The 27,266-nt window shown below is 64.3% G+C and overlaps 1 protein-coding gene across 1 annotated transcript; it reads right to left on the reverse strand.

The window, feature by feature from the left end:
- Positions 1-18,442: 18,442 nt before the first annotated feature.
- Positions 18,443-23,647, reverse strand: LOC308062384 (uncharacterized protein). Its single transcript, XM_080383820.1, has 2 exons — positions 18,761-23,647; positions 18,443-18,687 (listed from the first exon to the last, which is right to left on the reverse strand). The coding sequence occupies exon 1, from the start codon at positions 21,892-21,894 to the stop codon at positions 20,668-20,670; it is 1,227 nt and encodes a 408-aa protein (XP_080239946.1). The 5' UTR covers positions 21,895-23,647; the 3' UTR covers positions 18,443-18,687; positions 18,761-20,667.
- Between the last annotated feature and the right edge of the window lie 3,619 nt (positions 23,648-27,266).

Here is a 27,266-nt window from a genome sequence, read left to right on the forward strand (position 1 = left end):
ATACCTTTTGGGATCTACAGGAAAAGGGTTGTTTTGTACACAAGCACCTATAGTAATTATGAAATACAGAGGAATCTCAGTATTGCACTCCGCCTGAACCTCAGCTGTTGTACACACAAAAATAGGTGTTTTGTTACTCCTCAACGCAGCTCTCACAACAGCACACAGACAGTGTTTTGTGTTATGGTGCTTATGCCATCGGCAGTTTTGCCAGGCATAGGGGGCCAGCAGGGACAGCACACTGCAGCCTCGTGCTGCCAGCTGCCTCCAAAGTGCTAACAAGCAAGTAAAAAAACCCAGTATCGTTGAGCTCCCAATCCTATATTATTATTATGATTTTCATACTGTGAAAAAAGTTCACAACTTTTCAGTCCCGAGAGCAAATTAACAGCACTGAGTAATTATAATATACATTTTATATATATATATATATAATTAAGTGTATCTGGTATGTTTTGCAGCAAAAGGAGATTCAACACAGAAAATCTTAGACCAATAGTTAAAAACAGGATGAAACTGTGACTAAAAGGATAAAGTACTACAATATTTTATGCAAATGAAAAAACTTATTTCCTGATTTGAGGAGGGTATTTTAATTTTAAACTCTGCGTTTGAATTATTGAATAAGCCTGGGTTATTTTTTAGTTCTACCTAATTCTGCATGCAGCTGCGTGGTCCATCAGCGCAGCAGTTGCGGCCCGGAAGAGCAAGGAGGCTTGTCTGCCATTAGACACTGCAAATCAGGTTTTGCCCTTCAAGACAGAAAAAGAGAGCCCAACCCTGAGCTTGTGTCCCTGGCATGGCATTTTGATTAAATTAGAGACGCATTAGCATGAGCATTTCTGGTCCATGATGAGGGTGGATAAAGTGACCTTGACGCACGGAGCCATTTTCCGAGCAACAGCGAGGACAGCCGCCCTGGGATGCTGGAGGGGAGGAGCAACCCGAGACCATAGGTACTGCAAACGTTAAGGGACAAACACCGTTTTTAATTGTTTTTTTAACTCCTCGTGCAAAGCCAGCACAGGTCGGGTGTTTTGAAAATAGCGCTGTTAACCTTCCTCTGCTGCTTCAATGGAATTTTAGTCCCAGCAGGATGAAAGGCTTGTGGGAACGGCGTAGCTCCTGTGACAGTGAATGGTGATTGCAGTTCTGCCTGGATTTGTCTCCAGAAGTGTGATTTTGATCTCACTTGGGCGTGCGGCAATGCCTTTCCTTTGACACCAACAGAGTCGCCCTGTGAAACAAGGCGAGAGCCAGGCCAAATCAAGATCCCCTGTGCCGCCTCCGCTCCCGTCCGAGTTCTGCAGCTCTCAGGAGGTTTCCTGTGCTCCAGATCTGCTTATTCCTCCCTGCCTGATCCAGGGCATTAGATGCAACGTATGTCACTTCAGCCTGCAGGCAGGCAGCTACCGCAGCCCCGCTCTGCCCGCCCAGCACAGGCAGGGGTTCCTGCCCTGCCCAAGGGGCTCGGGGCCGGCCTCCGTATGGGGACATCTCAACCCATACCGTGGGGCTACAGCTGAAACCAGTGCTGGGGAGTAACCCAGCAGGTAGCTCACCTGGCAGATTTCACAAGTTGTTACAGCAGTTAATTAAGCAATGAGACATAATGGGCGTGATTTATGTCACTAGAGCAAACCTTCCTGCAGCAGTGGCTGGCACCAACACAGCCCCTGGCCAGAAGGTCCCAAAGCACTCAACACCCAGGAAAGAGCATGCAGAGTTAACTTTGCACCGATCCTGCCAGGGGGCTGGACACCTGAATACCCCATGAGTTTCAGAGCATCGTTGTTTGCTTTCTCTGGCCAAAGCCCATTTTAAATCACCTGTAGCTGTCTGTGAGCAGGGACTGTGGCTGCAGTGACCTAATATGGTGAAAGCACCAGCGCTTCGTCAAGGACCACAAATAGCTGTCTTGAACTGTGCGCTCTTCAAAGCAGAGCCTGTGTCTTCATACACGTAGGCTGCAGTATGCAGTCATCGTTAAACCGTAAATCACAAGAGGCTGGAGGGATCTTGGGGATCATCTTGTCTGCTGAATAAAGTAACCCATGCCTGACAGATGTTTTTCTCGCCCATTTTTTAAAACTTCCAGTGACAGAGATTATGGTACCAAACATCACATAAATGAAAACACCTATTTCCTGAAAGAGTCTCCCATCCAGCAGCACACCAGTGTTTAGTGGGACATGGAAATATGTTTGGGGAGCACCGATATAATGAGATGTGCTAAATGCCTCCCCTCCTGCTCTCCCTTCATCGTGGTTCCCAGATCTATACAAGCCTCTCTCTTGCCTCCAAGAGGGTTTTGCCTTCGGTGCATCCTGCAGCCAAGCAGCCCTTCCCACAGCACCGAGGGTTTCTTTGGTGGGGGTTCCCACTGAGCAATGCTTCCTGTCTCGGTTTGTAGGGACCTTTTTCCAGTCCCCTGCACTCACAGCTCTTTTTCACAGCACACAGCAGTTTGGCGTTTGCCCAGAGCCATGCAGCAGCCAAGTCTGAACCTGCTCTGCAGCCCTGGCACCTGCTTGGGAGACTGAGGAGCTTGGAGCTGGGGGCAGAGCAGAAGCATCTGCCCCAGGCACTGCTCTGATGAGGTTTCCAAACCCTAGAGCAGCCCTGCGCTCCTCCGGGTGCTGTTGCCTCAGGCGAGGGCTGGGGAGATGAGCTCTCAGGAGGAACAGGGGAAGAGCAGGGTGGGCCAGAGCACAGGGGCAGCACTCGGGGGCAGGTGGGCACCCAGAAGCCTTGCAGAAGTGCTGGGTGTCTCATGGTCTGCTCTCAGGGCTGTGGCTCACATGGTCTCCATGACAGCAGGACTGGAGAAGAAACAAAAACATCCACGTAGCCCACATTTGCTCTGTGCTCCAGCATCGCATTCCTCCCCCTGAGCCTAAGTGAAGCATGCGGGACCACCCTTCCTGCAAACACAGCAGCAGAGGCGCAGCTGGAGGGGCGGTGGGGGCGAGCAGGGCTGCCCAGCTGCTGCCGCAGAGCCCGCCAGCACAAACGGCGCTGGCGGAAGAGCCACCTCCTCTCCCTTTGTTTTTGCTGGGATTGCAGGGAAAGAGGGAATGTGAGTCTGGACTGAACCAGGGCCGCCCCCCAGGCCTCCATCCACCAAACCTCCTCCTCCTTCCTGATCTCCCTGCAAAGTCAGCCTACGCCATGAAGCAGAGAGGCTTCCCCAGCACGGGGAAAGCACACAGAGCCATTCCCTGCAGGGGACGGCCGCTCCCCCAGCCCTTCCTATCCCCAGTGAGTCTGCCCTGTGTGACCACGCGCAGTCTCATTGCCAGCCTTGGACTCTGAAGCAGGGAGTGAAATACTGAGCTGGTTCTGAATTTGGGAACTGGCAGTCCCAAAGCCCACAGGAAAAAAAATATTCCCTTCTCTCTTACTACTTTCCCTGAGGGAGTTGCTTATCCAGCTTTGCAGTTTGAAAAAAAAGCCCTGACGCAATCATACGGTTGCCATGGCAAGAAGCGTTGCTGCTGCATTTTCCTCTGTGAGTTACTGTGACCAGGATTTACCAAGTTGTAGGACAAAGCCACCGCGAGCGAAGGGATCAGATCCGCAGCAAGGCTTGCAAAGAGCTGCATGAAATCTGGGTTGGCACATATTGCCGTAAGGCGGCGAGGGGGGTTACAGCAGCGTGGGGATACCCAAACTGGAGTATTAGGAAATGAGTTCCGCTCCCAATCCACCCTGGTGAGCTCAGCCTCTGCCACTCCCGGCTTTACCTCCATCTTGTGCATCTTCCTAGCAACTCTGACCATCCCCTTGCAGTGAGTGACCACCCCGGGGCTCCAGTTCTCCATCGCTCCATCCTTGTCACGGCAGCAAAGAGTGACTCCAGAGCTGGTTATAGAGCAACCCCACCTTGTTTTAGAGCGGCACAACACTTCACACGGAGGTAGGGACCTGCACGTGGCACGAGGGGGCCAGCCCGCAGACAGGGATCCTCTATCTGGGAGGCAGCAGCGCTGCAGAGGTGCAGAAGGCATCACCCACAGGAGGTACAGCCCTGGCTGCTGCTCGTCGAGAGCTCACCTCACAAAGTTGGTGGTGAGGAAGGTAGACTCCACGCCAAGGGGCTAAGGGGGTTTGTCTGCAAGAGTTGCCAGGGTTGCGAGGAGGAAGAGGCGAGCTCAGAGCAATCGGCCCCAGGCAGCTCCTTCAGAAAGGTCTCCCAAAGGGTAGAGCCTGTTCCCCTTGTGCTGGGCTGTCCAGGTGCCCCAGGAGGAGGAAGGGGGCAGACCCTGACCAGCTCGGGGGAAGCAGGGCCGGGAGACCTGTCCCTGGCAAGGCTGGTGGGAACCAAAGCCCAGGAAGCCACACCTCTGGACCCCAAAACCCCAGTCCTGGGACAGAGCTCTGGCACGATGCTCTGTGCCTCCAGGGAGGGGATTCGGGGCTGGGGATGCTGCTGTACCCAGGCTGAGGTTAGGAAGGGATTCGGGGCTGGGGATGCCAGTGCACCCAGGCTGAGGTTAGGAAGATGGTGAAAATAGCATTTGGTAACCCAGGCAACAATGTAAATGGCTTGGAAGCAGTTTTATCAGGGACTGATGCTGTGCTTCTCAGCCAGACTATGGAAAACTAAATCCTCTGTTGTCATACCTGCCCAAATAGAGCTGAAATTTAGCAACAACTGAATGCAAGTGCTGCTATCACACCTAAAAAATTGTAAGACTTCTTTTGGGGCACACAGCAGTAAGGGCTGCGCCCTGATGCCCCAAGTTGTGCTGCTGTTCACCTGCGTTGAGGATCTGTCTGTAGCCTGACCACCTGCACAGCCAAGATGGTACCGATGTTTCCCTGGCCCTGCCTCTGTCCCGACAAACACACGGGGGACGTCTGTGAGGGATCACAGCTTGCAAAGCAAGCTGGCTTTGGGATCTGACACCGACACAGAGGCAGGGATTCGCACTTTGGTCCAAGCAGTTTGTTTTGCCATCCTAGCCAGAAGGACAGACCAATTCCGTGCCATTAACAGCTCCGTGTGAGAATAACCTCGGATCAGCCATTGTCTCAGGGGCCTGCAAAGAGCACTACTCAGCCTCCCTTAATTGTGTCCCCCCCTTAACTGCGTCAGCCTTTTCAGAAGCACAGCAGCTCTTGTCATTTGCTTTTGCAGTGGCTGCAGTTTTCAGCTCCTCTTTAGAGCCTTCAGCAACATTTGGAAGAGGCCAGGCTTTCTGCAGAGCCCACACCTCTCCGAACCCCGCTCCCCTACGCAGGCTACCATCACCGGAGGCCAGCGGCTCTGCAGCACACAGCAGCTCTGGCAACAGCCTCGTCAACCAGCGTGGGCCGTGGTCTGGCATTTGCAGTGGGATTTGTACCCTTTCCTTCTAGCATTACCAGTTTGCAGGCATCAGCACTGACGTTACAGCCACTGGTTACGTAGCAATACTTTACTGGCATAAAACCTTTCACCTCCCGGCGCCGCTGCGCTGGAGAGGCTGCCTGTGCCGTGGGCGACTTGGTTTGCTGCACCAGCATGGGCTGCTCACATCCGTGGGATCCCGGGCTGCCCGGAAAACCCAGGCGGGGGTTTGCCCTGGCTGCTACCCCTTCTGGCAAGGCCCCGCTGGGCTCTGTAGGTGGGCTATCTGCCTGGCCACCCCCACATCCACATCTGCCAGGGTGCCCTGTACAAAACACAGCTACTTCTGGTGTGGAAAAAGTAGCAGTAGAGAGAGACGTGCATTCCTCTCTCCCACCTTCACTCCTGTCAACCTACCAGCTGTATTAAGGACTCATCTCGGTTATATAAGCTCTCATTAATCATCATCTAAGAGTATTTGCAGCATAGGAGTTCTTAAGGTCAGGAGATGCTACCCAAGGACACAATAAACAAACTTCTGCGCAAACACCGAGTGACCTTGCAGGACAGAGGGCTGGGGATGCAGGAAGGTTTTTATCCACAGCCTGCAGGGGAAAAAACCTGCCAGGAACACAGTATCTCTCCCCAGCAAGGGGTGAAATACACACCGAGATAAGCCAGCCTGGGTGCCAGAGGAAATCGGAGCTTTTCCACCCCCCTTGGCTCCCTCCACGCACTCACTCACACTGCAGGGACCGGGTGGCACTGCCAGCACACTGGTGTTGGCTGCCACGATTTGCAGTGGGGCTGGTGGTCTCGGACCCCTGCCCAAGCCTGTGCAGGGTGGCCTTTGGTTCAGCTCCCTGCAGGGGACACCGCTATCCCCCCTCCCTCCCTCTGCTCCTCAGCAAGTCACCGTGTGCTGCCATTTCCCTGCCTGGGAGGGCGAGGGACCGTAAATCACCCTGAGATCTGCAGAGAAGCGCAGCCCCTCCTGAGCAGCTTTATTGTTATTGACACAAGGAGCAGCGTGGCGGAGCGAGCTGGGATTCTGCGGGAACAGCCACGATTGCAGAAACCCCTGAACTGCAGAATCAACGTTTCTGCCTTGCCCAGAAGGTTCCCGCGCCCTCGCATGAGCTCATCCTGCACCGTCCCCCTTCGGTGCCTCCCTGCTCCGCCGGCAACAGCAGCCAGGCTGTAACCCAAGCTCTCCCCAAGCCCTCTGTACTGCAGAGGAGGAATGAGAAACGACAGCAGAGCAGATTCTTGGCTGTCTGGGTCACTTTCCCCCCCAGTGCTGCCTCTTGTGAAGCTCTATGTCATGCAACTGCTTCTCTTCCCCCCCCCTTAAGGTGGGGAAACGAGTCGGGAAAGCTCCCCTGCTCTCCCCCATGAGCTGATCTGAATGAAGGCAGGTAGAGGCAACATCTCTGCCTCCAGCAGCACCGCGCCTGCCTGGGGAGCCACGCATTTGCAGGGAAAGGCCAGATTCCAACATTGCACGGCCATCCTGGGCTGGGGGAGCGATTCCTGGAGCAAGGAGCTTGGCAGCCCCCAGCACCCTTTGCTTTTGCAGTTATTGCCGCATCCTGCTTCACTCTAAACTCACCCCATCAGATTACCCCAGTGCTGGGGACTGTCAGCGAGCCCCAGGGCAGGAGGGGAACCTCTCCCCTCCGTGCAGCAGGGCAGAGAGCTGCCCCACACGAGGCATGATGGAGGGGTGTGCGGGTGAGCCACTGCCCAGCCCTGGCATCCCCCCCACCCACCTGCATCCCCTCACCCCGCCGAGCCAGCACTGTGGTGCTAAAGCCAGCGCTTGGTGTGGCCGCGTTCCCAGCGTTGGCATCTGGCAGGAGGAGAGGCTCCTTCTGAAGGTCCCCCAGGGCCTGCCCGCCCTGCCTTCCCCAGGGGCACTGCAGGGCCTTTCTCACCCAGGCCGGTGCCTCCCAACAGGGCAGGGGGCAGCGCGGCCCCAGGGCTGCAGCATGGACCTGAGCTCACCCCCAGCCCTCCGTGGGGCACTGCGATGCCCTCGCCGCAGCAGCCAGGGCACCCAGCCGCCCACTTCTGCAAGGAGCCACAGTGCCCAGCATCCCTCCCCCCAGGCCCACCCCAGCCTGCTCCCACAGGCAAACCTGAGGGGAGCCCCCTCCTGCTCCCCCCCAGCCCTCCCTGCATCGCAGCCAGGGAGGAGACGGGTGCTATCAGCCTCCCATCAGGGTGAACTGAAGGGCAGCGAGGGGCTGAGCCCTGAGCTCCCCACTGCCACGTCCCAGGGATATGGCACCAGCACGCAGACCTGCTCTGTGCTGGAAATTCCACACACCCCCCCCCCCAGGCCACCATAAGCCCCAAAAGCTGCAGCTGGCTGCTAATTAAACAGCCCAATGCTGCCCCAGAAAGCTGAGCTCTCCCCCTGCATTGCTGCCATGCTGGGAGCTGGACATGACCTGCTTCCCAATGCGGTGAGGTGGAGGATGGGAACCGAGCTGCAGGCCAGCCCTGCTCAGCACCATGCCAGCCCCAACACCCCCAAGAGCAACAGAGACCACCAGGAATCACCAAGAACACAAACCTGCCTTCACCAGGGCTACACCCCCCTCCTTGCTGCTTTAAAAGCCCAGAAAACAAGCACAAGTGATGCCGCTTAATTCCCTCCCAGATGCTGGGTAATCTCGTCCCAGCTGCAGGGCGGCGGGGGTGGGGAAGAGGGCACATTTCATTTTTAACAGCATTTCTGCAGCTCCCTCCCCTGGCTTTGCCCACCCCCACGCAGCCCCTTGTCCCTGCGTGGCTGGGAGGCAGCCAGCGGGGTGCTGGCACGGGGCGGGGGGGCTGCCGAGGAGGGGGTGCTCATTGTTTGGTGCAGTCAGCTCTGCAGACAAAGGGGGGCACCGCAGCTGGGGAGCCAGCGGGTGGGGGGACGTGTGGGGGTGTCTCTACCTGCCCCACTGAATTCAACCCTGGATGGGATGGGGCAGGTCCAAACTAGACCTCTCCTAATGGCCAGGGGGCTACGGGGAAGGGCATGTGGCTGGGACCGGGGTGGGGGTGGGGGTGCTACGGGTGGGACAGGGGGTGCGTGGCTGGGTGCGCGGGGCACAGGCAGGAGCGATGGTGCAAACACCCACCGGGCTCTTGCCTGTCCCTGGCTGCTCTCCCAGCACCCTTCTACCCCATTCCACTGCATGGCAGAGCTGAGAGTGGGGGTCCCTGCTGCTCGCCCCAGACCCACGTGCCACTCTTGGCAAAGGACACCCTGCCCCCGCCCTCCCCGGCCAGCCCTCCCGCCAGGCATCGGGCATGGGGGCACGCTGGGGGTGGGAAAACGTAGGTCAGGCAGGAGAGAGGGCAGTGAAAGCGGCAGTGTGATAAATCACACCCGGCCTCGGCACCGTGGGGCAGAGCCTGGAGCATCGGCCCCATATTTGTCCTCTCCGTTGCTTGAGCAAGTGCGGGGCTGGCATGGGGCGGCCCGGCCCAGCCCCAGCCCCATCACGGCAGGCACCGCACGTGCTGCCGCAGCCGGTGCTGCCAGCGGAGCCTCTGCCCTGCTCCTGCCCGGCCCTCGGCTCAACCGTGCGCCCTTCCCGGGGCAGGCGCCGGTGGGCTGGGGGGGCAGGGGTGGCAGAGAGGGCCCCTTGGCACTGGCGATGCCCCGTGGCACCCTGGGCAGGGCGCTACCGGAGGGCTCACGGTTTGCCCAAACCTCGGTTGAGCATCTCCGGCGCACACAGGCCACCCTGACGTGGCACCGTGCCAGCCCAGGCGCCCGGGGGTCCAGCCCAGGAGTCCAGCCCGGGGGTCCAGCCCAGACCCCTGAGCCTGCCCATGGTGGGCATGTGTGCGCTCAGTGCAGGGGGGGAGTGGGGGCTGTGGCCAAGACCCCTGCCCACTGTGGGTAGGCCTGGTGGCCGAGAGCATGGCCGCTGCCCAGCCTCCCCCCCCCTCCCCTCCTGCACTGTTCATGTTTTGGAAAAAAACCCCAGCGAGATCCGGGAAGCGGGGGCCGCGGTTCCTGTTTTAACGCCCACGGCTCTCGCACTCAGCCCCCCCAAGCCGCACGGGGACTGCTGCGGGCAGGGTGCTGCCGGGGGGGCTGGCAGCAGCGGGGGGCACAGGCCTGGCTCTGTAGAGTTGCTGGGGACCCGCTGAGCCCCCCACTTCCAGGGCACCCACAGGGTGGGTGGGTGGGTGTGCAGGGGGGTGCTGGCAGTGTTTGCAGTGCACAGCCCGCAGCAACCTCACCACGCAGCTGCCAGATGGCACCCACACCTGCACCCTGCCCTGCCCCACGGTGCCCATGAGCTGCAACGCTGTGGGGCACCTCGGTGCCCCGGGGGGAAGCTCCAGGCTGAAGGGAACCTGCCCACCCTGGTGCTTTTGCAGCCCAGACCCCTGCCCCATCTGGCATGGGGCACGGGGGGGTGAGGCTGTGCCGTGGGGCACAGTGCCCAGGCACCGTGCCCAGCCCCACAGCGGGCTGCGGCGAGCTGCTGCGGGGCTCTGCGGAGCCGGGGCAGAGCTGTGCCTGGCGGGGCAGCCCGGACAGGAGCTACGAGCAGTGGTGGGCACACAGCCGTGCCTGCTTGCCAGCCCCCTGCCCACCCTGGTGGCACCCAGCCCATCACAGCGGCAGCAAGGGCGGCCGGGCCAACGGGACCTGGTGCTCATGGAAGTGGGGCTGCAACGTGCCCCAGCTCACCAGTGCCAGCTTGCAGCTCCGCCACCGCTGCCCCTGTCCCCCTGGGCACGGCTGCAGCTCTGCCACTGCCTGCCCCTGTCCCCCTGGGCATGGCCACAGCTCCGCCACCGCTGCCCCTGTCCCCCTGGGCACGGCCGCAGCTCCGCCACCGCTGCCCCTGTCCCCCTGGGCATGGCTGCAGCTCTGCCACCGCCTGCCCCTGTCCCCCTGGGCATGGCTGCAGCTCTGCCACCGCCTGCCCCTGTCCCCTTGGGCATGGCCGCAGCTCCGCCACCGCTGCCCCTGTCCCCCTGGGCATGGCTGCAGCTCTGCCACCGCCTGCCCCTGTCCCCCTGGGCATGGCCGCAGCTCCGCCACCACTGTCCCTGACCCCTTGGGCATGGCTACAGCTCCGCCACCGCTGCCCCTGTCCCCTTGGGCATGGCCGCAGCTCCACCACCGCCTGCCCCTGTCCCCCTGGGCATGGCCGCAGCTCCGCCACCACTGTCCCTGACCCCTTGGGCATGGCTACAGCTCCGCCACCGCTGTCCCTGTCCCCTTGGGCATAGCCGCAGCTCTGCCACCGCTGTCCCTGTCCCCTTGGGCATAGCCGCAGCTCCGCCACCACTGTCCCTGACCCCTTGGGCATGGCTACAGCTCCGCCACCGCTGTCCCTGTCCCCTTGGGCATAGCCGCAGCTCCACCACCGCTGCCCCTGTCCCCCTGGGCACGGCCGCAGCTCCGCCACCGCTGCCCCTGTCCCCCTGGGCATGGCTGCAGCTCTGCCACCGCCTGCCCCTGTCCCCCTGGGCATGGCTGCAGCTCTGCCACCGCCTGCCCCTGTCCCCTTGGGCATGGCCGCAGCTCCGCCACCGCTGCCCCTGTCCCCCTGGGCATGGCTGCAGCTCTGCCACCGCCTGCCCCTGTCCCCCTGGGCATGGCCGCAGCTCCGCCACCACTATCCCTGACCCCTTGGGCATGGCTACAGCTCCGCCACCGCTGCCCCTGTCCCCTTGGGCATGGCCGCAGCTCCACCACCGCCTGCCCCTGTCCCCTTGGGCATAGCCGCAGCTCCGCCACCACTGTCCCTGACCCCTTGGGCATGGCTACAGCTCCGCCACCGCTGCCCCTGTCCCCTTGGGCATGGCCGCAGCTCCACCACCGCCTGCCCCTGTCCCCCTGGGCATGGCCGCAGCTCCGCCACCACTGTCCCTGACCCCTTGGGCATGGCTACAGCTCCGCCACCGCTGTCCCTGTCCCCTTGGGCATAGCCGCAGCTCCGCCACCACTGTCCCTGACCCCTTGGGCATGGCCGCAGCTCCGCCACCGCTGTCCCTGTCCCCTTGGGCATAGCCGCAGCTCCACCACCGCTGTCCCTGTCCCCTTGGGCATGGCCACAGCTCTGCCACCGCTGTGCCTGTCCCCTTGGGCATGGCTCCCCGCCACTCCGGGCCCCCCCCCTGCCCCCAAGAGCCTGTGGGGAGGAGCGGTTTGGTCCATCAGCCTCTCTGGTGCCCTGGACACATCTCTTTGAGGATGTCCCCATCCTGGGTTGCTGTCCCTGTCCCTAGCCGGCCCATCCTGCCCAGTGTCCCTTGGGGCAGCTGCCTGCCATCCCTCTGGGCCCCGCGCCCATGGGTGCCGGTGGCATGCGGTGCCGGAGGGTGCTGAGCACTGCCGTGGCAGTGGCAGCAGAGGGCAGCCACGCTACATGCACGGCACTGATCCTGCTCGCCCGGCACCACGCGCGTGTGCACTCACAGCCCACGCCTGCGCCCCGCGGTGCCCCTGCCACGACCATGCTGTGCTCAGCAGCAACCCCATGCCGTGGGGTCCTGCCCGCATCCCCACAGCTCCTGGGTGGGACCCCACTCTTCAGCAAGGGGCAGCCCAGGGGCACCCCCAGCTCCTGGCTGCAAGTGGGGCTGATCCTGGCACCCTGCAGTTCTGCCGCAGGACGGCTCGGGGCTTTGGGTGCTGGCAGCATCAGGCTCTTGCCCACTTCCACACAGTCAAACACACGTGGCCGCAGATACGGTCTCCCCACATGGACCCGTGAGCACATGGGCATGGGTGGCGTGGCAGAGGGTGTCAGCAAAGCAGCAGGAGCTGCCTGGGGACAGGCGGTGCCTGCCCAAGCCCCCACCACTCCCCTCGCCCACCCCAGCCTCACACAGGGGGTGGTCGTGGTGTGAGTGCCTGGGCTCTGCAGCCGCCTGGCCACACTGGAGGCGGTGGGTGGTCCCGGGGCTTCCCCGGCACAGGGCCCAGCTCTGGCCCCACTGTGCTCCCCTTGCACACCACAGCCTGGCCTGAGCCCTCCCCCCCCAGCCCCCCTGCAGCCACCCCAGTGGGTCCCCATTGCCAGAGCGATGCAGGCACAAAACAGTGCCAGGCCCCTGAGCACCCCGTGGCAGCCAGGAGGGCCTCAGCACCCAGTGTGGAACCACGCACACATGTGGACACACATGCACGGGAACACATGAGCGCAGGAACACACACATACACATGGATACATGCACACGCACACAGAAACACACCCACATCCCTGCAACCTGACGCTGCAGGGCAGACAGGGTCACTTGTCTGCAGCAACACACGTGTGCACACCCACCCTGCAAGCCGATGGCGAGACCCCCCTCACACAGCCCCCCAGGTGCCAGTGGCACACGGGTGCCTGAGCACGCACACAGCGATGCCAGCCGGACACACCGCCACGCAGCGAGCGGTCAGAGGCGGTGGCAATGTGAACTCTCCTCCCTGTCCCTGAGTGACTGTCTGCTTCGGGATGAATCACACGCCATCCCCGTGCCTCGGTTTCCCCACTGGGGTTGGTGGCCCCAGGCTCTTTTGCAGGAGAGGAACCAGACAGCGCCAGGGGCCCCGTCTGCCTGCTCTGCCCCCAGCACACCCAGCCCATGCACTCCGTGTTGCACAGATGTGCACACACAGGGCACGCATGCCAGTTCTTGCACGTATGTGCACACCCGGACCCCCGTGCAGGCTCTGCAGAGGGACAGCAAACACCCACATCTCAGCCGTCGCACACACAGACACACACGCTGGCTGGCTGGCACCCACCATGCACACATGGGTGCAACTACACACGCGTGCAATCACATGTGTGCACCCAGTCAGCCCCCCCCCTTGCCTCTGGGCTCCTCAGTGGCTCTGCACCCCCGCTGCACCCTGCTGCGCCCCACTGCAGCGTCTCCGTGGCAACGCTCCAGATTTATCAATGGAGACACTGCGGGAAAATGCTCTCGGAGAGGCAGGATGAAGAGGGGGGGTTGGCTGGGAGCTGGCGGGGAACAGACGAGCAGCTGTGGGGGGCCATGAAAAGCTGGGGGGGAGGGGCACAAGGGGGCTGTGTGTGTTTGCAGTCCGATGCACACGTGTGTGTGGCGGTGGTGCACTGTGCACACGTGTGTGCAAGGGGAGCTGCAAATGGGGGGGGTGGGGGGGGGTGTCTGGCTCTTCCCTGCACACCTTCCCCCAAGGCCTTCCCAGCCCCTCGGCACGGCACACTGGCAGGCCCCAAGGGCTGTTGGGGGGCTCCCTGCCCTGTGTGGGCAGGGGTTGGGGTGCCGGGGGGTGGCAAGGGGTCCTGTAGTGAGAGGCAGCTGCTCCCCCCCTGCAGACAGGCAGGATTTCCCTTCCCTGCGGCTGGTGTCAGCAGCGAGGGACAGAGGCAGCGGTGGTGGCAGCCCCCACCTCGGGAGGGGGCCAGGGCCCATGGACAAGAGCAGGGACCTGTTCTCCTGGGTCCTCTCCCTCCCTCTGGAGTAGGAAAGGGCCAGTGGGGACAGAGGGGACCAGGGGCTGACCGAGTCCCCCCTGCCGGGGGGAAGCGCTGCCCGGAGCTTCGCACGCAGGCGGGTGAGTCAGGGCGCCTGTTCTGGGTCTGTCCCTGACTCAGCCTGTGGCCCCAGGCAGGACATGCCAAGCCCCAAGCTCCCGCCAAGGGGAGGGGGAAGTAGCACAGGGACCCCTGGGGTGGCAACGTCCCCAGCCATGCCACGGGACCGAGCACCTGCAAACAGCTCCTGCCAGCCCCAGGGCTCAGTGCCCCGGCCCTGGCGCTGTGCATGCCACCAGCACCATGGCTCAGCACGGTCCCCAGGGACCCAGCCAGGGGACACGTCGTGGGCAGAGTCATGGCACAGCTCTGACCTGACATCTGCCTCCACTTGAGGCTCCTGCTGGGTCTCAGGGGACAGGACAGGGACCGGTGCCAACCAGTGTGTTGGCATCACGTGGCTGCAGATGGATCACGGCCAGGCAGGCTGGAAAGGGGCAAAGAGCAGAGCCAGGGGCAGCGGCACATCCCTGCTCAAGGGATGCGACTAGGGACGTGACCCAGGAGGCAAACAAGGCAGCGGGGTCAGCACTGCTGAGCTGACCCATCAGGAGGGTCCCTGACCCACCGTGGGGCCTGGCTGCCACATGCAGCGTGGGGGGGCTGCTCCCCACCAACGTGCCCTGGTTTGCCCCAGTGCAGCAGTGAGGTGCAAGCTGCCAGCTGGGGCTGGGGGTGCCAGTGGGGCTGGGGGTGGGGAGGGTGAGCAGCCCCAGCAATGTCCCTGCCCATCCCTCCCCGTCTGGGGAGCATCACGCTCCCTTCCTAACCAGTGACCCCACGCCTCGCTGCCTCAGTCTCCTTCTTCCCCTCCTCTGTTGAGACCAAAGGGATTCCTGGCACAGGGCCCTGCTGTGCTGGCACAAGCCCCAGGGGACACTGGTGGCACATGTGGGCACCCAAATCCCTCCCGCATCAGTCCAGCCAGCCCCTGCAGGAGCCACAGTCGATCCATGCAGGAACAACCCTTAATTCAGGCATGAGCACCCAGTTAACCCTTGCACAAAACCACCAGCAGTTCATTCATGAACACGCTGCTCCCACACACAAGTGCACAACCAGGCTGCACACGAGCACACGATTAAGCCACACGCATGTGCGCTCAGCACATGCATGATCGCACACTTGACTCATAGACGAGCGCCCAATTAATCCATTGCGTAAACATGCAGTCAGCCCACACGTGACACAACCATTCATGCGTGAGCACCCGGCTACGGTGATCCATGCTGGAGCAGGTACACCCACCTGTGAGACCACAGCCCCCGGAGCAAGCCTGGGGCAGAGAGGACCCATCAAACAGCCACCACCCACCGCCCGTCACCAGCACCCACCGGAGCCAGGACAGGCGAGCACAGCCCCCTGGAAAGAATGCAGTGGCCGAGGTGAGGGGCAACCAGGGGGGCTCCAGCTGGGGTTGGATGAGGGGCAGGTGTTTACTGAAGTGTTTTTGAATTATTTAGGTTTTCCCCAACACCCAAATTAGCGATGAGAAGTTTGAGTTAATTGGCAATAAATTAAATTAAGCAAAAAAATTCCGGAGATGAGACAGCTTTGCTAGCAACACCTGATGCCCTTGCGCCTCAGTGCCAGCTCTGGCCCCAGTCACCATCCCTCGCGGTGGCTTGTCACAGCAGAGCCGGGCTGGGGACCCTCCGTGGGCCTTGCCAGATGCTGCCAGGATTGCATCAGCACTGCCCCAGCAGCCACGAGAGACATCATGATGCCTCTTCCCAAACCTCACATGTGCCGGTCCGGTCGCTGCCCCGGCACAGCAGGCAGGTGCGCACCATCAGCGGGGACCCCTCGCATGGGGCGGCACAGGCAGAATTGCCCCATCCGCGAGCACCCAGGGCACCTGCACTGAGCCCCCCCACCCCTGCACCTCCTGCCTTCGGCCTCCTGGCCCTGGGGCAGGAGCAGGGCTCTTTCTCCCTCCCGCAATGAGGCACCCAGATGCCGTGGGGATGGGCACAGCTGCCCACACACCGCACCCAGCAGGGACGTTCCCCGCAGCCGCTTCCAGGAAGGGCTGTAGAGGAGGAGATGGGGATCTCGGGTTCACACCAGCTCAGCACTTTCACAGACCTCAGCATCCCCGTCACACCCGGCTCATCACATGCCTGCTCTCACACACACACACACACACCCACCACAGGCCCCCAGCCAAACCCACAACACACAAGGAAGAAAGGAGCGAAAAGGAGGGGGGAAAAAAAGGTTAAATATCCAGTAAGTGAATGACCCTTTTTCCAGCCACACCACAAAACATTCCTGACATATTGGGCCATGCCGGCGAGGGCGCGCATGTGTGTGCATGGGGCCCCGGGTCACGCTTGGGACTCACTGGTGGCGAAGGCGCAGTCCCACCGAGGACTGGGGTGATGGACCCTGTGCTGGGGTGCAGCATCGCTGCAGCACTTGCAGCCCCCGCCATTGCACCAGTGACTGCAATGCTGGCTGAGATGCTGGCTCTGCCCCAGCTGCAGCATGGCCTGGAGGAAGGCTGAGAACAGAGAAAACTCCGAGCAGAGATGGGACCTGCAGGTCAGAGGTTCAGGCTGCACGTCAGACCCACCGGAGCTGGGCAGCTGGCAACCCTGGCACAGCCTGGCTGCCCCCAGCTCGCACCCTGCCTGGCAGGGCACGGTGCCGAGCCACGGTGTGCCCAGGCAGGCTGGCCGTGGCGTGGGCCAGGGCAATTGCATACAGCTGGGTTTTACAGCCCGCCAGCCGAGGGAGAGGCCGTGCGGCCCCAGCCCAGGTGGGCCTGGACCTGGGAAATTCCCAGCTGCCGGAGCCAGGCGCCTGCCCAGCACCAGCCACTGCAGCTCCTGCAAAGGCACCTTCACCTCAGGGGCGAAAAGCAGGTGTTCAGGGATCCCTGGCCCCACCAGCACCCAGTAACCCCGCTCCCCTGCATCCAGGGGATGGCTACGGGGCAAGGCACGGTGCCTGCCAGGGACCAGCGGCTCTTCTCCCAGCAGAAGCTGGGACACTCGGCTGCCTGCCCAGGAAAGATCTCCACTGTGCCCGGAAACTTGCTGACTTCTGAAAAACAGGTTTTGGAAATAAAACCTCATCTGAAAGGTCCTGGGGACAGCGGGCTGGCAGCGGGGCCACGCCATAGTGCGGGTGGCTGGTGGGCGCGAGCAGCAGCCGTGCTGTTGCGCTCTAACACTTTATTAATCACAGCCTGGATCAGCTATTCCATGATTTTGCCAGGATCGATGCTGGGCTGGCAGCCCCGTAATTAACTGACTCAGCCTCTTCGCCCTTCACAACCCCTGGCTGAGCACTGCTTTCTCCCCTGCCCTGGAAGTCCCCGGTGCACTGGCCCCAGCCTGCACGCAGTGCTCGGTACAGTGCTCTGCCTGGCTCAAACCGAGCTCCTTGGCTCCTGCTGCTTTGGGGACAACTGGCTCCAGCAGCCACTGCTTGCTGCCCTCGGTCCCCCTCGTCCTCGCCTGCCTGGCACCAGGCCTGCTGCCCCTTTCCCAGGCATGTGCCCTTAAATGCACCAGCTGCTGCTGCTGCTTGGTGCTGCTGATGGCCAGCACAGTGCTGGCTCCCGTCCTGGCTCCCTCCCAGGTCTCCCAGGTCGGGGCTACCAACAGCCACTGGAGGCAACTATCCCATCCCACCCCATCCCATCCCATCCCATCCCATCCCATCCCAGTGGAGCAGCCACCCCCAAGTATCACCCCTGCAGAGTCCCTCAGACCAGCTCCTGCACCAGCTGGGATGCATCCCTGCCGAGTCAACCCCAGCCCCACGGGGTCCCCCTGTGCCCATCCGGGCTGCCAGGTCAGTGCTGCTGGCAGGTACCATGGAGCCTCTTGAGGCTTTTTATTGGGGCTGAGTTACCTGCACGCCAGGGGTGGATTCACTGAGAGAAGCTCCACCACCCCTCGAACGGCACAAGCCGAGGCCCGCACCTCTGGAGTGCTGCTGCCAAGACTCCTGAAACATCCCCCAAAATGTCCCCATGGTGCCATACGCCTCTCCCCAAACCAGAAACGGCTGCAGCCCCCCACCTGGTGCACCCCACTGCGATGCTGCCAGCAGTGCGGGGACCGGCTGGGGACAGGGGTGCCCCATGCACGTGTGTGCAGGCAGCACCATGTGCGGCTGCAGCTCTGCAGCTGCTCCCGAAGCCACTGCCACCCCGGGGGGCTCAGCTGCCGGGGTGCACCCGGCGGCTGCCCTGGCACTGCCGGGGCGCGGAGGAAGCAGCTTCACACGGACTCGCCTGTTTGTTTGTTTAACAGATGAGTCATTCCCGGATCGCTGTGCGTCCCTGGGTCTCCCCACCTGCCTGCAGCTGACTCACCCCATCTCTGTGGGCACTCACTGCCAGCTCTGGCCCTGGCAGCCACTCGCCCTGACCCCCCTGTTGCCACCTGTGAGACCCTGTCCCCACAGAGGGGATCGTGGTCCCATGGGGTCACACAAAGTCTAAATGCCGCAGCACTCAGCAGTGCCCAGGGCAGGAGGTGGCGAAGGGCAAGGTTAAGGGGAATTGGCCAAACCCCGCGGCAGCAGCAGCCACGCGGTGGGCAGCAGGAGGCCGTGGGCAGTGTGGGCAGTGTGGGCAGTGTGGGCAGGGGGAACCTGCAGGGCACAGGGCCAGGGCGAGCTCGGCAGAGCCAGGCGCTGCAGGGAAGGGCCAGGGCGGCTGCCCCAGTCATTGCGAAAGCAATTCTGGCGAGCGGGTCCTGGGAACGGGGCGAGCGGGGAGGGGGCAGCAGCTCCACCTTGCTCTGACTCACAGAGGCTGCCCGTGCTGCCGTGGCACAGCACCTTGGGCACGGCGTGGCACTGCTGGCACAGCGCCCGAAGCACTGCACGGCACCGCTGACCGCTGGCACAGCACCCTGGGCACTGCACGGCACTGCCAACTGCTCTGCACTGCAGCCACCTCCCCCAGCCCATGCCCAGGCCCCTTTTGCTGCTGTGGGACCCTGTGGCACCCCAGACCCCCGGCAGGCACCGAGCCGGCGGTAAGAGCAGCTTCAGAGCCTGGTGCCAGCGGTGGCTGAGAACCAGGGGCAGGTGGAGCCGCCGCCGCACCCCAGACCCACGGCAAACCCACGACAGGTGGAGCAGCTCCAGCCACTTTTGGTGCCAGCGCTGTACCGGGGCTTGCAGCCCCTGCTCAGGGGCACCAGCACGTCGGGCCAGGGAAGGAGTGGGTCAGCGACAGGCAAGATCCTCCCCCTGCTGTGGGGCTGGGACATCAGCCAGGGGCACCAAGAGCGCTGCAGGGGCCTGGGTGGCAGGATCGGTGATGCTACCGTGACCAGCCCATGGCAGGCACCCACAGGTAACAGCTCCAAAGGTGCCCCCCACGCAGAGGGGAGCCCTGCTGGCTGCGAGCTCGGGGCAGCACCTGGCACCGCTGCCCAGGGGTGGCATGCCGGGCTCAGCCAGGGCTGGGCACAGCTGGCACCACCTGGAACACCCCCGGGAAACGTACCCAAGCCTGACCCCGGTGCCCAGCTTTGGCATGCCCAGTGCTACCCCAAGCGCCCACAGCTGCTTCCTCCTGTGTGCCCGAAGGCACTGGGGTCTCCACAGCTTTGCAGGGACCCCATGGCCCACAGCAGCCCAGGGAAGGGCCACGTGCCCCCAGCACTGCTCCCAGCAGCCTGACGGGGAGACTCAGCACCCAGCATCCAGCTGCATCCCACCAAGCGGCCAGGGCTCAGGTCCCGCAGGCTCCACGTGGCCACAATGGCCGGCCGGGGGATGGGGAGAGGCAGGAATCCAGGACTGAGTCACTGCTTCCTCTGCGAGCCCGTGAGTCATTCCCCAGCAGTGCGGAGACGCAGGGGCCAGGCGTGCAGAGGCTGCTGGGGAGGCGAAGCACACATGGCTGCATGTGAGGGCAACCCCTGACATGTGCGTGTGCACGGCCCAGCACACCCCCCCGCCCCGGCACACACCGACGTCAGTGCGTCAACCGTGGGCAGGCAGCAGGGGCACGCGTGTGGCCCCATATGCAAACATGCCTGAGAACACAAGTAAGCACCAACACACACATGCATACATACGTGTGTGCTCCTGTCTGCCCATGTACTCAACGTGCACAAACTCCAACTGCAGGAGAACCCATCCATGCAAGACACACATGAGCGTAGCCACGCAAGCATCTACACCCAGCCCCACGGCTGCCTGGTGGCATCTTCCCACCACGCTTACACCTCAGCCCTGGGGCTGGAGCCCACCCGTGGGGCTGGAACAGCACCCGAGGGAGGAGCAGCAGTTTCTCCTGCACCCTGTGGCCCTGGCACCTCGCTCCAGGTGTCCTGGGGTGGCAGAAGAAGTCGGGAAGCTTTGTCCCGCTCCACCCCGTGCCCACACTGCAGCCCTGAGCTTCATGCCAGCGCACAGGCAGGGTCTGCACCCCCACCCCCCGCTGCACGTGTGGACACAGGACCTGCACCCCCCTGATGTGCAGGACCGGGGCACCCCCCACCCCCCCAGCCAGGTGTTGGCAGTTCACACCGCTGGCACCCACAACCACCCTGCTCACCGGGGTTGCCGAGGGGGGTGCAAGGGGGGTGCACCAGGCTCCCCACCACGCTGGGGGGGTCTGCGCTGTGCTCCACCGAGCTAGAGCTCAGCACCACCACCACTGAGCCGGGGGCGGGGTGTGTGTGTGTTAGGCTGTGCCAAGCCCATCCCATAACTGAAACCGCTAGCGAACGCAAGGCAGGGTCCGGGGGGAGGCACCCCCACCCCCCCCCCCGCCGACGTGGCAGTCACCCTGGGTGGGGGTCAGGGCCGCTCGGGCAAGGCAGGGCCCGGGGTGGGGGGGACACCCCCGCCCCCCCGCCGACGTGGCAGCCACCCTGGGTGGGGGTCAGGGCCGCTCGGGCTGCCCGCGCCCCCCGCAAACGAGGGGGCCGCCCCGCAGAATGCGCCCCCCCCCACCGGCAGTGCCCCCCCGCCGCAGGCCCACGGGTGGCCGCCAGCCCCCCCACCCCGGGCAGGGGGAGCCCCGGGCCCCGCTGCCGCCCAGCACAGGGGGCTGCCCCGGCCCCCCCTCCCCGTGCTCGACCCTGCGGCCGCACCGGGTGTGCGGGGGGTAGGGTGTGCGGGGGGGAGTGGGGGGGTTGCCACGGTAACGGCCTCCCTCGCGCCGCCGGGATGAATGGGCCGGGAGCGCGCGGCGCGATCTATGAATGAATGAGCGCGCGGGGCCGAGCGGGGCCACGGCGGCGCAGAAAGCCCGGAGCGGAACGCGGAGCCTGGAGCGGAGCCCGGAGCCCGGCTCTTCCTCCCCTCCCCCGCCCCCGGAGTGCCCCACTGCCCGACCGCGACCCCCCCGCACCCGCAGCGGCACCGGCCGCCCGGGGCTCGGGGCGTGCCCGGCGCCCTCCCGCTCCACCGCCCGCCGGGCCGGGCCGGGCCGTTCCGCCGCGGCTGGGCAGGGGCCCGGGTCGCCGGCGGGGGGGAAGAGCCGGCCTGGATGCAGCGGGCGGAGAGGACTCGCACCGTGCGGGGCCGCCCCCGCTCCGCCACGCACCGCTCGGGGCCCGTGACCCCCCCGCACCCCCGCTCCTCACACAGTGCCCGGAGCCCCGCGTCCCCGGACACCCCCTGGGCCCCTTCCAGGCACCCCCGAAGGGGCCGGAGCCCGTCGGCCCTGGAAGCCGCCCCCGCTGGCGGCCGGGGGGGGGGCCAGGCTGGAGCTCCCCCCGTTGCACCCCTGGCCTCGGCACCCCGGGGCGGGGAGGGCTCATCCGCGCACGGCGCTGTGGGGACATCGGGCAGAGCGGGGGTCTCCCGGGCAGAGCCTTGCCTCCCTCCCCCTCTGTGCCTGCCGCAGGGCCGAGGCCCCCCCTGCCCCCCCCCTCGCCAGGCGGTTCCCAGAAGGCAGGATGGAGCCGGGGGGCGCCGCCTTATCTTCCCAGCAGGGTCTGGGTCACCCCAGCTTGTCAGCATCCCCAGAAGCGCCTGTTCCCAGCAGGGCTTGGCCGGAGGGGGGGGAGGGGGGGGCATTCCTGGGCTGCCTGGGGGCTGAGTCACCCCCGGCCACGCACACACTGCACACGCAGCCACACGCAGCGTCACGCCACGGCCACACACGCAGAGGGCATGTGTGTGCAGCAAAACACACACACAATGTGGCCACGCATGTGGTTACACACACATGCAGCAACATGCAGAACTGTGCAGCGTGGCCACAGTCCTGCACATGGGGACACACACACACAGACAGTGCCACATGCACGGACTCACAGACACACATGCAGTACTGCTCTGGTCACACGTGTGGGGACGCACACACATGCAGCAGCACACATGCCGAGATGCAGGCAGCACCACTGCAGCCATGCACATGTGGGGACACACGGTGACACATGCAGCCCTGTCCATACAGTGACACAACATGCACTTTCAAGACCCGTGTGCACGCAGGCATGGACACAGACATGCACACACATGCACAGACACACGCATGGGGGGGTTGCAGCACCTGCCACCCAGCAAACACCCTCATGCAGCACAGCCAAGGGCTGAGCATCCTCCAGCCATGACTGGCACACGTAATGACACCACACACCCCCCAGCACCGCAGCTCTGGGTACATGGAGGACAGGGGGTCAGGGGGGCCACCGCGGCCCCTGGGGAGCCAGCTGCAGGGGTGTGCAGCCGAGTGTCGCCTGCTCACAGCGGCCATGTCACCCACATGCTGACGCATTGCTACCTGTGGGTCCCACCACTATATATAGCCCTGTGCACCCCCATCTGCTCACTCAGCACAGCGGCTGGTGGCCAGGGGGGGTGTGGGGGGGTGGATGACACCCGGCTCTGTGCCCCTCTGCAAGCCACTGAAGCCCAGGGGCCAGGTGGCCCCATGCCAGCCCCAAAAATCTCAGCAGTGGCCGGGAGGGAGCATGGTGGTGGCGGTGGCACCGTGCCACTTGGCAGGGCCCTGGGCTGGCTGGGCCAGCACGGACGTCACGAGGGCTCCTCGAGGTCCTCGTAAACACGGTGACACACTGTGCTGCCCTCTGGTCCCCGTGGACCTGCTGGCCCCACCACACTGCCCAGGGCCACGGTGTGCTGGCCTTGCAGCCCACCCCCTGTCTGGCACCCAGCCAGGACCCCATCCCCACCCCCCCACCCCCCCACCCCCGCCCCGGCGCAGGCTGCAGGGCTGGGGTGGCACAGGGAGATGCCCCTCACCCACACCAGTGCCGTCGGGGGCATTTAAGCCCCATTCCCTGGGGAACCCAACTTAGGGGAGGGGGTGCTGCGCCTATGCCCCCTCCCACACCACCTCCAGCCAGGAGATGCTGCTGCCTTTTTTTTTTTTTTTTTTGGGGGGGGAGGGGTGGAGCTAAGAGGAGTGGGGAGATTTGGGGTCTTTGCTGCTGGCAAGGGCAGGCAGCCAGACTGGGACTCCCAGCGTGACCTGTACTGGTCCCCAGTGTGGCACCCTGGGGACAGCAGCAAGCAGCAGTGAGATGGGCTCCCACTGCTGCTCCATCCCCACTCCGCCCCCAGCCCAGCCCCGTGGGGGTCCCCGGGGAGCAGGCTGGGCGCCATGCCCCTGGCTCTGCGGCCCCCGTGATATCACCGCCCAGGCACGCCAGGCTGCCTCCACCAGCCATGGCCGTGGGCCAGGCCGGAGGGGCCAGGGAGGCCCGGGGGCTGCAGGGGCTGGGCAGCACACGGGGGGGGGGGGGACGGGGACGGACCCTCCACACCCCGGCTGGGCTGGGGGCAATCAGGGGACATGGGGAGGGGGGGGCTGGTGTGCACATGCTCTGCACATGCAACACCCACACATGCACAGCTGTGTTCAGGCGTGTGTGCACACGCACTGCTTGCCCACTTGCAGGTGTGCACCCTCCCGGACCCACCCAGGGGTGCTGAGCCCCTCGCTGCAGAGGGGGTGCTCAGCCCACACCCCTGCAGGACTCCCAGCCCCGCCAGGCACCAACACTTCAGCCTGGGCACGGTGCACAGCCACGGCCGGGCTGCAGGCGGACACACCAGCTGCACATGTGTGCACACTGCTCTGTGTGCACACGCGTGTGCAAGGGCCCGAGGACACGTGTGGGCTGCAGGGAGCGGTGTGGGGCCGGGAGAGGCCGAGGCCGCGGCTGGCCGGGGGGTGGGGTGAGACATTCCTTGCGGCGCTTGTTATTTTATCTGGTTCAAAGTCAGTTCCTGGAATGTTTTTAATTCCAGGATCCGTCCCTGTGCCGGCAGCTCCCGCCCCGGCCCCCCCTTCACCGCCTCCGCACCCCACGCCAGGGCTGCCTGCCCACAGCCCAGCCCTCCAGCAGCACCGGGGCCCAGCACGGGGGGCTTAGCTCTTGGGGGGGGGGGGGTTGCACCCCACAGCCATGCCCAGGGTGCACCCATGGGTGCCCAAACCCTGGCGGTTGCCCCTAGAGCTGGGTGGTGGGGAGTCCGTCTGCAACCCCTGCGTGGGGGCTGGGGTGCACCCCCACAATGGGACCCTGCTGCCGGCAGATGCCGTGTTCCCAGCTCTTGCCAGGGACACGCTGGCAACTCGTCGCCCACCCGGCGTCTGGCAGAGCCGCGCCAGCACCGTCTCTCGCCAGCAGCCACCGCCGGGTGCCCCAGTAAACGGCGGGTGGCACCGGGGGGCTGCAGGGCTGGGGCCCCCCATCCCAAGCCGTGATCAACCCTATGTCAGCAGGGGAGAAGCCTGGCGAGCGGGGGGCGGGGGTCCTGGTGCCATGAAGGCATGGGCCGGGCATGTGCTGCCGCACTCGGCGGTGGGGTGCATGCATGTACACGGGTGTGTGCATGCATGTCTGCAAACATGCATGTGTGTGCAAACTGTGGCAAGGCTGGGCTGTGCTTGCAGGGGTGGGGGGGATGTAGGGTGCGGTGGGTGGGTGTGCAAAGGTCCAGGTGTGCAAGGGTCTGGGTGTGCAAGGGTCTGGGTGTGCAAGGAGCTGATGTGCAGCCTTCATGCATGCCTGGGCCGGGCGTGTGCCCCATGCAGCACGGTGCCGCGGCTGGGGCTGTGGCCGCGCTGTGGGTGTGCGCCAGAGCCCACGGGTGTGCTGGGAGGGCCGTGGGAGCCGCCAGGCGCTCGCCCACCGTGGGTGTTTCCTGGCATGCTCCCCACTGCGGGGGCTGGGCTAGAGTGATGGGAGGGGGAGGGGGCACATGCTCCAACCTACCCACACCCACTGGCCATGTGTGAGTGGGGGGGCATTGGGGTTCCCTGGGGCAATGGGGTCCCCCACCCTCTCCTGCCAGCACACACAGGCATCACGGCAGCTCTGCACCACTGAAGGCAAATATTTGCCCCAGGCCCGTGGCCAAGGCCCCACTAGGGTGTTTGGGAGCTGCAAGCGTGTACTTGCTCATGTGTGTGCACGCCTGTGTGCACAACCACCCCCTCCCGCCGTGAACAGACCCCCCCAGCTCTGTACATCCAGCCCCAGGTACACCCCCTGTGCAAGCCCCCACCCACGTGTGCAGATGCACACTCACGGGGTGACACCCATGCTGCCCCTCCAGCAGGCACCACACCAAAGGCTCGATGCTGGCGCTACTGGATTGCTCCATACTGGGAGGACTGGGATGAGCACAGCCTTGACGGCGTGGGCCTGGCCCCACGGCAGCACTGGGGCAGGGTGGGGGGTTGGGGTGATGGCTGGGTGAGGGGCAGCGAGGAGGAGGAGGAGGCAGGATGGGATGCAGGGGGCTGTGAAGCACACAATGCCAGGGCTGGGCAGCCAGTGCAGCTCTGCCCGGCCTCGGCCCGCCGCCAGCGACCCCCCCCCATTTTATCACCAGCATCTGCCGGCCCCGGGCGCGGTGATGTCACCCCGGTGGCGCAGGCGATCCGGCGCCCCGTGTCCCAGCTTGCCTGTGCCAAGCCGCAGACACCTCCCGTGGGTGCCTGTGCCACGGCACGCTGTGCCGGGCCAGCCTGTGCCGTGCCGTGCTGTGCCGTGCCATGCTTTGGGGCCAGGCCTGACCCACGCACAGCTCGCACCCCAGGCCACCCACCCTGCAGCACCCACCATCCCCACCCCAACCCTGCGCTGAGGGACAGGAGCAGACAGTGGGACCCCCAGGCTGGGCCAGAGGGGGTCAGCGTCCCACCCACCCGCAGTGCGACTTTTTGCACGTGTCCCCATGCACAGCCGCCTGCGCGCATCCCTGTGCACACACGCATGAGCGTGCAAACAGCCGGGCAGGAGCGTGCACATGTGCAAACAGGCAGGCGTGAGCATGCACACGTGTGTGCATCCCGTGTGTGCCCAGCCAGGCAGCCATTGCCTTAAAAGGGCTCCGCTGGTCGCTCCCAGCGTGGTGAGCGGCTCCTTTTCCCGTTGCCAAATTTGGCGTGAGCGGCACGGGCCGGGGGTGTCGGGGGGGCAGCCTGGGGCACGCTCTACCCGAAATGACGTCAAATACCCGGGATGCCCAGTGTGGCACATGTCACCGCAGGAACCTGAGCCACTTCCTCTCCTGGCCCTGGCTTCCTCCAGGGCTCGGTCACCCCCAGGGACTCGGGGACTGGGGAGGCCCCCCCAGCCCCATGGCTGGGCCCTCCCAAGCGTTCCTCTCCCCTAGAGCCACCAGCTCCAGCTGGACAATCCTGTCCTGCCCACAGGGTGCTGGGTCACCCGTGGGGCTCTGGATTGTGGTGGTGTCATTCCCCCTCTGCCCAAGTCCTTGGGGTGCAGTGACAGAGCAGCAAGGGGCTGTGGCAGAGGGGACATGGGCAGCCACTCCTGCCCCCTCCCCAAATAACAGCCCCACAGCTCAGCCCTGCTCCATTCCCCTGGGCCGGGCACCCCCTACCCCCTTGGGTATGCCGGGGACCAAGGAGTGCCAGTGCTCGCCGTGCCACCACGTCCCTGTTGGGCACAGGAGTGCAGGGCAGGGTGGGCTCCAGCCCACAGTGCCCCCAGCCACGGCACCACGCAGCCACCGATAGCCCCCCCCCCCCAGTTTCCTCCTGGGCCTCTTCACCCCCAAGAGCTGAAAGGGCTGTGGGAAGCAAACCCCCGTGGGTGGGACAGCACTGGCCCATGTCCCCACTGCCATCCCCACCCCATCACCTTCCCCGGGGCGGGGAAAGCCACAGGGAAACAAACCTGCAGCTGCATGTGGGGAAACTGAGGCACGGCGGTGCCGGGCCCCAGGGATTGAACCGGGGCGTCAGGGCGGCAGCTGGTTCGTGGCTGCCAGCCCCTCCACCCCGGCCCGCGGCCGGCCCGCCGTGACGCAGGGCAGCCGGTGAGGCCAGGGCAGGAGGGAGGGTGCCGGCACCCACGGCTGGCCCAGCTGGTGGAACCAGCCCAGCTCCTCGGGGCCGTGGTGGAGCACGTTGGCACAGCCGGCAGGATAGGACCAGGTTC

Source organism: Falco punctatus (genome assembly GCF_963210335.1).
Source record: "Falco punctatus genome assembly, chromosome: 4".
Classification (NCBI taxonomy): Eukaryota; Metazoa; Chordata; class Aves; order Falconiformes; family Falconidae; genus Falco; species Falco punctatus.

Coding starts and splice junctions, on each gene's coding strand:
- LOC308062384 (XM_080383820.1), bottom strand. CDS start 21,894: ATGCCCCCCCCTCCCCCCCCTCCGGCCAAGCCCTGCTGGGAACAGGCG.